The 10,402-nt window shown below is 44.9% G+C and overlaps 1 protein-coding gene across 3 annotated transcripts; it reads left to right on the plus strand.

Moving 5' to 3' along the window:
* The first annotated feature begins 2,518 nt into the window (after positions 1-2,518).
* Positions 2,519-9,601, plus strand: KCNJ1 (potassium inwardly rectifying channel subfamily J member 1). Of its 3 annotated transcripts, XM_075116365.1 has the most exons (3): positions 2,519-6,923; positions 7,710-7,775; positions 8,527-9,599. In XM_075116365.1, the coding sequence occupies exon 1, from the start codon at positions 3,951-3,953 to the stop codon at positions 5,064-5,066; it is 1,116 nt and encodes a 371-aa protein (XP_074972466.1). In that variant the 5' UTR covers positions 2,519-3,950; the 3' UTR covers positions 5,067-6,923; positions 7,710-7,775; positions 8,527-9,599. The 3 variants fall into 3 exon arrangements, with proteins under 3 accessions (XP_074972466.1, XP_074972464.1, XP_074972465.1); XM_075116363.1 differs by having other exon boundaries at positions 2,519-7,775; positions 8,527-9,601; XM_075116364.1 differs by having other exon boundaries at positions 7,710-9,601.
* The last annotated feature ends 801 nt before the right edge of the window (positions 9,602-10,402 follow it).

A 10,402-nucleotide genomic window follows, 5' to 3' on the forward strand; every position in this document is an offset into this window, starting at 1 on the left:
CTCCACACACAGCGCTGCATGAAGGACTTACCCAAAGAACAATTAAAGCGCCTGGTCATTATCCCCCGCATTCAAAATTTTTCAAAACAAAACAATTGAAAGCAAGTAAGAGCAAAGAGGACCACTCAGTTACATTTCTGGGTGAGCAGAGGAACTCCAGCTGGTACGTAGCAATCAGGAACTGTAATGATTGTTGTTACCTACTTGCAGGAATGCAGAGAAAGGAAAAGGCACCTGTTAAGAACTAGCTTTCTGGGTATTTGTCAAATATTCTGGGTAGAGGGACTGACAGATTAGTTAGGAAGGATCAGGAATTTGAGAACGGAAATCTAAAAGTTTCTGCTTGCTGATCACTGCAAAATAAGAGACTGGAACAGGGAAGTGGAGACGCCTTGTTTTCATAGCTAACCTTAACATGTCATCTTTATTCACTGGTTAGTTTTATTAGTGAATGCCTCATTGTTTAAGATTACAGGCAGCGCAGCGCACCTTCTATAAACACATTATGCCTGGGGATAGCAGCAACTCTGCTACTCCTGCAACAAGGAATTTCACATGCAAGACAGACAGCAATACCGTGTTCATTTGGGCCCAACAGGAAACATACCCTGGTAAATATTAGCTAAGATGCAGTTGGGTTACCTTCGCGGATTTAAACCAAAAGGACTTTTAAGTGCTGTATTGTATAACTCGCTTTACATAATCTCCTCTAGACAGTCTGCGATATACTTGCAGCATGCTTACACAGGAGGGAATTTTTCCTCCTGGTGAAGCAAATCAACACACTTCAGTTGTGTGTGGGAGCAAGAAAGATTTGTTGAAGGGAGAATTCCTTTGTCATCCTGCCTGAAGAAGGGTATAATTCTTCTGCCTCTTTGATCTGCTTGGGGGTAGCTTGAGCATGGCTTATAAAACAGCCTCTGAAAAGGGTGTGTAATATTTAAAAAGGCAGGAAAAGAATGGTAATGTTGGGGATCTGTTTTCAAGGTTCCAGTCTGATGACCATGCCAATTAGCTCGCTCTCATCTCTTCCATGATTAACGTCTCTTGAACTGTATGTCCAAATCCTTGGTCAAATTCCCAAAGATCCCCGATCGAGGCTCAGACCTACCAGAATTGTGGTAGCAATTTATCATAACCCCTGGCATGATAAGACGGGTAGGTTAGAAACCAGAATTTTTCCTTCAGATTTCTTCCCTTCCCATCTATCCACTAGGATTAGGATCAAGTCTGCTGTGGCTCACGTACGCCAAAGGCACACGCCTGCACAAGGCATTTGGCACACTGTGTCTATGCTAGAAATGACAGTCGGTGTTCTCATTATTGCAGAAAAGGACAAAATTAGTACTAATGACAGTTGAAGCTGCATGTTTTTGCAGAAGAAATAGGGGTGTTGAAAGCTAAAAACTGGAAAACTTCTTGGAGTAGTGTGTTACACAGCAATACTTCATTTTTGCTCAAACTATGCATTAACATGAACGTATTAAAAGTGCCTCAGGAAACTAAAACTTGAGGGTTGGTTCGAAAGTGACCTCATTCCTCCCTTCTTTGGACACGTGCTTAAAGTTTAACCTTTGTCAGCTACATCTACAACCAATAAATTCAACAGCAAATGTTTAAAACAGTGAAAAGCTACATTACAACAAAAGTGACCTTCATTTTTTCATCCTAATTTTAATGAGCAGACGAGAAAGGTGATTTCAGCCTAAGTGCAGAAAGGCGGCAACTGTATGAGACAAATTCATTCTCAGGGCTGTTGATACAGACACAGACATAAAATCATAGAGTTTACCTCGGGCTTTACAAAACGTAATTAGTTTGTACTTAGTCGCCATCACTGATAATTTAATATCTTCCCTTTGCTATCGATTATCAAATCTAAATGTTTTCTCTGGCCCCTGTAACTATATCTAATGGAGGGATTTCTGGTTTAGCCAGCCAAAACATCAGGCAGCTTCTCTAAGATAATCTAGATGCCTACAGTGTAAATGAAAGAAAGACTCTGCCAAGAGCCATTCATTCCCTCGCAAAACAAGTGTGGTGACAAGACAAGCGGACCCTCAGAGGGTGCATATGCTTCCTTTACCGTCTGTTAGGGCTCAGCTGTACAACTGGCATAAGCAATTATCTACCATTTACATCGCTGAAGTTAAACCACACAAATTTCACACTAACTCACTCACATCAGTATATCTAATCCACTACCTGCCTATGGATTATCCCCATTTGGATATATGAAATTAGGGCTTAAGGGAGCTAAACAACTCTTGCCACAGATATTTTAGCACATTATTACCCCCTGAAATCAAACAGAATTTGGGCAGTCCATTTGAGCTCAAGCATTTTGCTCCTATCCAAAAAGAAAACCTGGGTGGGACAGTGAAACGATGCAGGGTTTCGGGTAAGTGTTGTAGCATCTTGAGCTTGCGTCTAAAAAACATAATCACTCCTAAGGGTTGTTTTTAGTGTCACCCTCTACTGGGAAGGGTAAAGGGGCAGTAAAGTAACAGTAGTCAGCAATTACAAAACCCCCAGCATCTCCTGATCTGAGGCACACTCTTCAAGTCCAGGTCCTTCTAAAGAAAACATCGTCCACAGCAGCTGCAGGTCCCCAAATCATTCAGATCTCTGTGTGGCTGGGGACACTCTGTCCTTAGAGACACAGTAAACGTGGAACGCCCTTTGTGTGAGTCACCAGGGAGAATATTTTCCCCTCAAGTTCTTAATTTATTTCTGTGTTTTTTAGGCTGAAGCATTTTGCCCCTAAGAAATATGATTCCAGTACACAGTTAAATTCAGGTAGATGAGAAGAATTTTGTTTAACAAAGGCTAAATAAATAGGCACACAAGGGTACACTTTCAGGGCAGGTTGGCACTGTGCACAAATCAAACCCATCCTCCCTGGCAAGGAAACACATTTTTATACTTGAAGGGTGATCAGCTCTGAAATCAGTTCTTTCTTCTAAGAACATTCCTAAGTTTTGGGTCAAAATCGGACCCTAGATCTGTCTATGAACATAGCAGGCAACCTCTAACACTACAGTGGGTCAACCTCTCCCCACGCTTGCATGTCTGCATAACTCCAAGACTGGGAATTTTCCAGATGTAGGTTGATCCAAATTCCAGTCTGAACACATCTGTAGTATTTTTCTCCATCAGTGACTTATATTCCCTGGGTCTCTTGTTAACACGTCCAATCACACAGGACAAAATTAACAGGGACACAGAACTACAATTTAAGAACGTATTTCAGATTCAGATTCTTTAGTCTTAGCATTACCTTTGTGGTAAGTAAACATCCAATTCTCCTGATGCTGAAATTTAATCTTTTGTTTTATTCTCACTTAAAAGTCCTGTTTGAGATGCTTTGCGATTCCAGAGTTTTAAATTCACACCCTCAAACCCAATCTATAACTATGCTAAAAATAACTGCATATCTGGCTTAATTATGCCTCCTGCATCTATTCTCGTTTCTTGCTAAATTCACTATCCACATCGCATCGAGGGACTCCTACTGCCAATGTATACGCACACATTTGCACAGAGAGGCCCCACTTTGTCTTTTGAAAGGCAGAAAGACCTCAAAACCCAGCCACTCCCCACCACTTTTCCCAAAGTGTGGCCACAGTGAAGTCACCTGCCTCGCTACGCCCCCGCTAATTCAGCTAAGCAGAGGACAATATTAACAGGTGACTGATTCAAAGCTTACTAAGCAAGCCAAAATGATTATTTTTTGCTGGAATGCTCCTTAGGCAAGAATCTGTTAGTTTCCTCATATACTTACTGGAACTTTTCCCCACCAGCTGAGGGAAAATATGCAAATTATATAACTTTCCTGAACAAGTGTCTTGAGACTTCGTCAGAACCCACTTCTCGCCTGCAGGTACGAAACCTGCATTACCCATAACGTTTATTATTTCTTACTCTCCAGAACACTGTCAGCAGAGGGAATGTTCAACTACCTCCGGAAACGCTTTACCAGCCACATCAGAGAACGTAGCCGGCGAAAGGCAAGGCTTGTCTCTAAAGATGGGAGGTGTAACATAGAGTTTGGCAATGTAGAACAGTCAAGGTTTGTCTTTTTGATTGATATATGGACAACTATCCTGGATCTCAGGTGGAGATACAAAATGACTATCTTCATTTCAGCATTCTTAGGCAGCTGGTTTCTGTTTGGCCTCCTCTGGTACGGTGTGGCATACATACACAAAGATCTTCCAGAATTCAATCCTTCCATAAATCACACCCCCTGTGTTGAGAATATCAACGGCCTGACTTCAGCTTTCCTGTTCTCCTTGGAGACCCAGGTAACCATCGGTTATGGCTTCAGATGTGTCACAGAACAATGCGCCACTGCTATTTTCCTGCTCATCTTCCAGTCTATCCTGGGGGTCATCATCAATTCCTTTATGTGTGGTGCCATCTTGGCCAAGATATCGAGGTCCAAAAACCGGGCTAAGACCATCACCTTCAGCAAGAATGCTGTCATCAGCAAACGTGGCGGGAAGCTCTGCCTCCTTATTCGCGTGGCAAACCTCAGGAAGAGTCTGCTGATTGGGAGCCACATCTACGGAAAGCTTCTGAAGACCACCATCACCCCAGAAGGGGAAACAATCATTTTGGACCAGGTCAACATAGAATTCGTAGTTGATGCTGGCAACGAGAATCTCTTCTTCATTTCCCCTTTAACTATTTATCACATAATAGATAAGAACAGCCCCTTCTTCCACATGGCAGCAGAAACCATTCTGCAGCAAGATTTTGAATTGGTGGTGTTTCTAGATGGCACCGTTGAAGCCACTAGCGCTACCTGTCAAGTGAGGACATCCTACATCCCAGAAGAGGTGCTCTGGGGTTATCGCTTTGCTCCCATTGTGTCCAAGACCAAAGAAGGGAAATACAGAGTAGACTTCCAGAACTTCAGCAAGACAGTGGCAGTGGAAACTCCCCACTGTGCCTTCTGTCTGTACAATGAGAAAGAAGCTAAAGCCAAAGAGAAGAAAGGCTATGACAATCCTAGCTTTGTCTTGTCAGAAGTTAGTGAAACCAGTGACACAAAAATGTAGTTCCAGATGGTCATGGGACTGTATCTTTTTTTCATAATGAATTCAATCTTGAGAGGATTAATAACTTAGTAAAACAAAAAAAAGACACAGGTTTGGTTTTGCTCTAAAACAGCATTTATCTTCTCAAAAGCCTCAAATCGAAGAGGAACAATACCAGTGATCTTCAGAACACTATTTAACTACACTATATATATTTCATAGAATTTATATTTTTATACCTTTGGGACATTTTATGAAGCTGCTATGTTGGAATGTCCAACTCACTTAAGTTCCCAGAGGCATGCAGTTCTGTTTAAAAGCCTGAAAAGATGGAGAGGAACTTTAGGGCGTGTCAAAGATACCCAGCTGTTGGAAAGAGAACATGAAAAGGGGAGACAGAAGGCAAAGCTAAAGAAACCTAAGGGTCTTAGGAGCCAAAACCTCAAAAAATTGTATGTTTCTGGTTGCCAAAGTCCTCTGTGAAAGCAGACTCTCTGGCTCCGGAACACTTGAGCACTTTTGAACATTTTGAAACAATTCCTTCTTTCTTTGAGGCCGGTACATCTACAGAAATGGAGCATTAAGGGACAGTACCTGCTTAGGGAGCTGGCAAAGACAAAGCTTGGACCACCCTGCTGCATCTAGAGCTCTGTAAAATACAGCTTCTCTCCTGTGAAAGCCTTTGATTCTTTTCAGGGAAAAATAACCAAATGGAAATGAAAAGTGAAAAAGCAAGGAGAAGCAGAGACCCGCTGTGGGAGAAGGGGAAGTTTGCTGCTTATTCCAACTGGCTCACCCTTCAGATACTCTTCTCTCCACTTCCCCAGGAGCTGGCTAACTGTGAAATTAGGAAGCATCTGAAGACAACTGTCCAGAAAGAAGGTGAGCCACAGCGGGGAGCTGAAGAGCACACGGATTGCTTCGCACCTGGCAGAAGAGCAATCCACTGGGAGAAGAGAGGAAATTCCCAGCTCTAGATGTATCCTTCAAATGCAAACACAGATTATCTTCTCCTTTGATGCATGAAGGTCTTGTTAAAACAAAAACACAGCATAGGAGCTTCCCACCAACAGTGGGCTTAAGATTTAGTTCCAAACTGTCCATCTCACCACAGCAAAATGTGTATCCCTACAGGAAACATGCTCTGCTCAGTGGTAGCTAAGTGGTGGTGAACATTTTCCGGGTATGATTTTTGACATTTAAGTTTCAAATGCAACAAGAAGCATCAATAATTTTGGTGAATTTCCACTTCCTCACAGCCTTCCCCCCTTCCCCCCCCGTCCCCAACTAGTTCTTTTGCTGACAGTTCAAGTGGCAGACCAAAGAGAGGGTTTTTGGGAACTCTTCCCGGTGATGTAATTCAGCTCATCTATTTTCAACTCTGTGGTAAAATGGAAGCATCTTTTTAAAAACTGCTGGACTGAGCGGTTTTAAAGGAAGGGGAGAATTAAGCAGGTCAAATGATGACAAGACAAAGCTATTTTGCAAATGAACGTAACGGGAGTATGGAAATCAAACTCTGGGAACCAAGAGTGTTCAGGTTTCAGTCCCAGTGTAGTATCAACTCCTTTGTTGGTTCAGAACAAATCACTTTCATATGTATCTCAGATTTGCCATCTGTAACACGGGACATAAAGTACTTAAGCTGTACAAAGAACAATGTTACGAACAATTATGTCACTAAAGCACTTTAAAAGCCAATTCTCAACTGTCTCAATCTTTCCCCTTTTCAATACACCACTTTTACACCCTTCTTTACTTCTAGATGGAAAGGTCAGCACACAAAGTTCTGTTCTCACCACGCGTCAGAATTACTAAAAATGGCTGTGCTAAGGCTACAACTATGGAATGCTGGAACTGCCAGCCAAAACCTTTAAGGTAATGCACAGATATTGCCCAATATTTCAAGTGTACTGTTTTTGCAACCTTGAAAAGCGACATTGTCAACTATAAAAATATTTTTACAGTCCCAAATACGACAGCACTTGAGCCCCTCCAACCATTCGTGCATCCCAGGTTGCCTGCTTGGAAGGATGGCTGTTTTATCCTCCGGTCTGAATGGCACACCGCAGCACAGTGAGCGATGGGTGGCCATCCGCAGAACTCCAGGGGGGAGCGGGGAAGTAAAATGAAGTCTCAAGAGTCCCAGGCTTGTCTGAATCAAAAGGCTGTGTGCTGCTCAGCCCTTCCATAGCTGCTGCTACATTTCCTTTATAGGCTTCCTGTACAGTTGCCCTGTGTGTAACTTCCCTAGAAAGCAGTACGGCTGGTATTCGAGGCTTACAAGTTTTACCTCCTACCCTGGGAGAAGAGATGCACCAAGACACCCGTAATAGAAACAGAAAGATAGCCTTCACTGTACAAAAAAAGCAAGACCATAGTAAATCCATTTAAAAGGTCAAACCCAGCTATGCAATGAGGAGACTGGGAAGATTCCTATTTTCTTTAAGTAAAGCTGGTTCGGGATGTTACTGCTAGGGGTGGAAAAATATAACCAAATACTACTCCAGTGCCTGTCCAGGAGGAAGTGTACATCCTCCAAAGTTTAAAGGGTCCCTGAATAATGCACTTTCAGGCCCGGCCCTTGGAAAGCCATCTCAAAATCCTAAACCTCCAAGTTCTTCACGACACAGCTTTTTAACCTTTCGCCCTATGTCTCTACAGCAGAAGCATGAGGAGGCGTTATTCCTTGTCTAGAAGTATTACGTGCCACCACAGCTCAAACAGAAGGTACTCGATCTCACTGAAAGGGCCGTTACCTGTTGTTCATTCTTCGTTGGCAGTTACACCTGCCTCAGAAGGTGGCCCTGCTGCCAACACTAAGGGAAGGGAGACTGCACTCTTTTTGCACGTTTTGGCGTTACAGAGAGGGGACCGACTACTGCATGATCAGAGAAGACACGAGGGGGACATACCCAAATTTGAGAGGGCCGCGGCTGAGCTATCAAGCTTGCTTAGAGGAGGATCATAGCGGGACCTAAATGGGAATCTCGGAATGAAACCCTCCTCCTGTGAGCCGCCTGCTGATTGTCACTTCAGGAAACGCCTGCCGGTCCCCTCCTGCCAGCGGTGCACCGCGCAGGAGATAGAGCGCTGTAGTCAGAGCCCAGCAGCAGGAGAACAATGAGTGGAATTTCCTCTTTCTGTCCAGAGAGGGCTGTTTGTCACCAGAGAGATAAAGGCCCAGGGCAGGGGAAAAAGGGTTATCGGGAGACATGCTGCATACAGTGCCACTCAGGACAGACTCCATAGGAAATCTATTTTGGGGGCTGTCACCCCTGCTGCCATTAAAAGAAAGTTCAGTTAAGAGGATGAAAATAAATTTAATCTTGCTGAGCAGAAGTGGCTGGAGGGAACCACAGACCCGATACTGGAAAACAAAGACTGGTTGCTTTACCCGTGACACCATTTCGTTTTTTACATCTCCACAAGGCTCTCTTCTCAAGCCTTATGGTTCTCTTGTCCCTCCCTGTCCCTCCAGGCTTCCCATGCTGTCCCAGCAACAACTAGTCCTCTCCACAAGTGGAACATGCTATGGAGGCCACCAGCTTAGTCAGTACAAAGCAAAGGACTGAAGAGCAAGTCCCGTCTCTTCAGGAGAAGAAATCAGACCATGCGCTTACTGCTGGATTAAGGCCTAAAGGATTTAGCTGTGACAGTGTTCGCCAAGCTGCTAGGCTTGGGAATAACGTGTCTGCACTAAATTTAATTTATCTTCTCATTTCACAAACAACATGTTTCTTCTACTGTATTTATTTTAAACATTCATTCAAGCTGTGCATAATATTTCAATCATTTTGAAATAGATTTACCCTCCTGCTGGCAAATGAATAAGGCATCCTGCTGACTGCTGGAGAATGGGCCATGAATTAAAATAACTGCTTTTAGCAAACTGACATATGCTAGTTAGCTGTCTCCACACACTCTCTGGTAGTAACTGGTGAAAAGAGACCCCTAAATAATAATAATAATAATAAAAACAGACCCTGGCAAGCCATTTAGATACTCATAGTGACTTGCATGGTTGGAATGTGGCAGACCACTGCTAACTAGCTCACAGCAACTGCCTGGATAACTCCTGCGTGTACACGCTTCCTTGTAAACTCAGCTACTCACCCATAAACAAGCCAGCAGTGTGCAAAGCCCCGACACAAACGAGAGCAGCTGAGGTGTCATATCCTCTTTCCTCTCCCCAGGCAGCAAACTGATGTGGTTAGACTCATGCGAATTCAGCTGGGAAGAGCCTTTATTTCCCCTTCCCTTTTATTTTGCCCCCTTCCATTCACGCCCGCCTTGAACTGTCATGGTGCTGGCCCAATTCCTGTTCCCCACACAAGCAGGGAGAAACCACAGCACAACATGAGGAATGCAAGCAGAGCCCCTGCCGCGGCAGGGATGGGGGAAGCCGAGCAAGTTCCTAAACCCTCTGGTGAATCTGTGCCTACACAGCTTCTCGCTGCAGCCTGGGGAACCTCTGCGACAGCACCGTCACCGCCCTAAATCCTATATAACCCGGTGAGGATGCCACTGGAACAAAAGCGAGGAAGGCTGAAGCCCTCTCTCCACCGTGGCTAGAGCACACAATACGTTTCCTGAGGCCAAGCTGACATTCCTGCGGTGGAAGCATCTGCCTGGGGGAGCTTACAGCTTGAATAAACTCACTGCTGCACCAGGCAGACCAATTCTCCCTGCTCCAGAGAGCTGGGCAAGCAAGGGGAGGCTGGAAAGGAGACAATCTCTCTTCGCACCTCAATTTGCACGCTGCTAGCTAAATTTAAGCAAAGTGTTGAAGCCCTTGCTCTCCTGGGTGGCCGCATCCCGAGCAAGCTCTGCAGAGACGAAGTTAGGACAACCCACCGCAGAGGCGAGCGAGGGTGCTGGAGGCGGCGCAGGGGTGATGCCAGAGGGACGGGAGCGGTGCCCTGAGCGCCTTCTGCCTTGCTGCCGCTGGATGGCAGCCCTTACCTCCAGATCAGCCGCAGAGCCGGCCCCGACCTCCCCGCCGGCAGCAGCCCCGGCCCCGGCAGCAGCCCCGGCCCCGGCAGCAGCCCCGGCCCCGGCAGCGCAGCAAGCGCAACAGCGCGAACCACGGCAGCCTCGAAAGCGCAAAGCAAGAATTTATTGGGACTGTTCCTCAGTTTATTACACAAAGTTTAATGCATTTAGTGACTTTTTTTTGGCATGAGCTCTGCTAGCTGGATATATTTAGCCACTTCACAGAAGTGTTGGGGGACTTAATTCACTGCAATGAATTCGGAGGTGATGTGTAAGTGGAGGGTTGGGGGCTGTAAACATCACCTCTGCAGTGGCATCTAAAGCACCCTTAACAGAGTCTGCAGTAGGTGGGGTGGGTTAGT

This window comes from Phalacrocorax aristotelis, chromosome 22 (assembly GCF_949628215.1).
Source record: "Phalacrocorax aristotelis chromosome 22, bGulAri2.1, whole genome shotgun sequence".
In the NCBI taxonomy this organism is placed as follows: domain Eukaryota; kingdom Metazoa; phylum Chordata; class Aves; order Suliformes; family Phalacrocoracidae; genus Phalacrocorax; species Phalacrocorax aristotelis.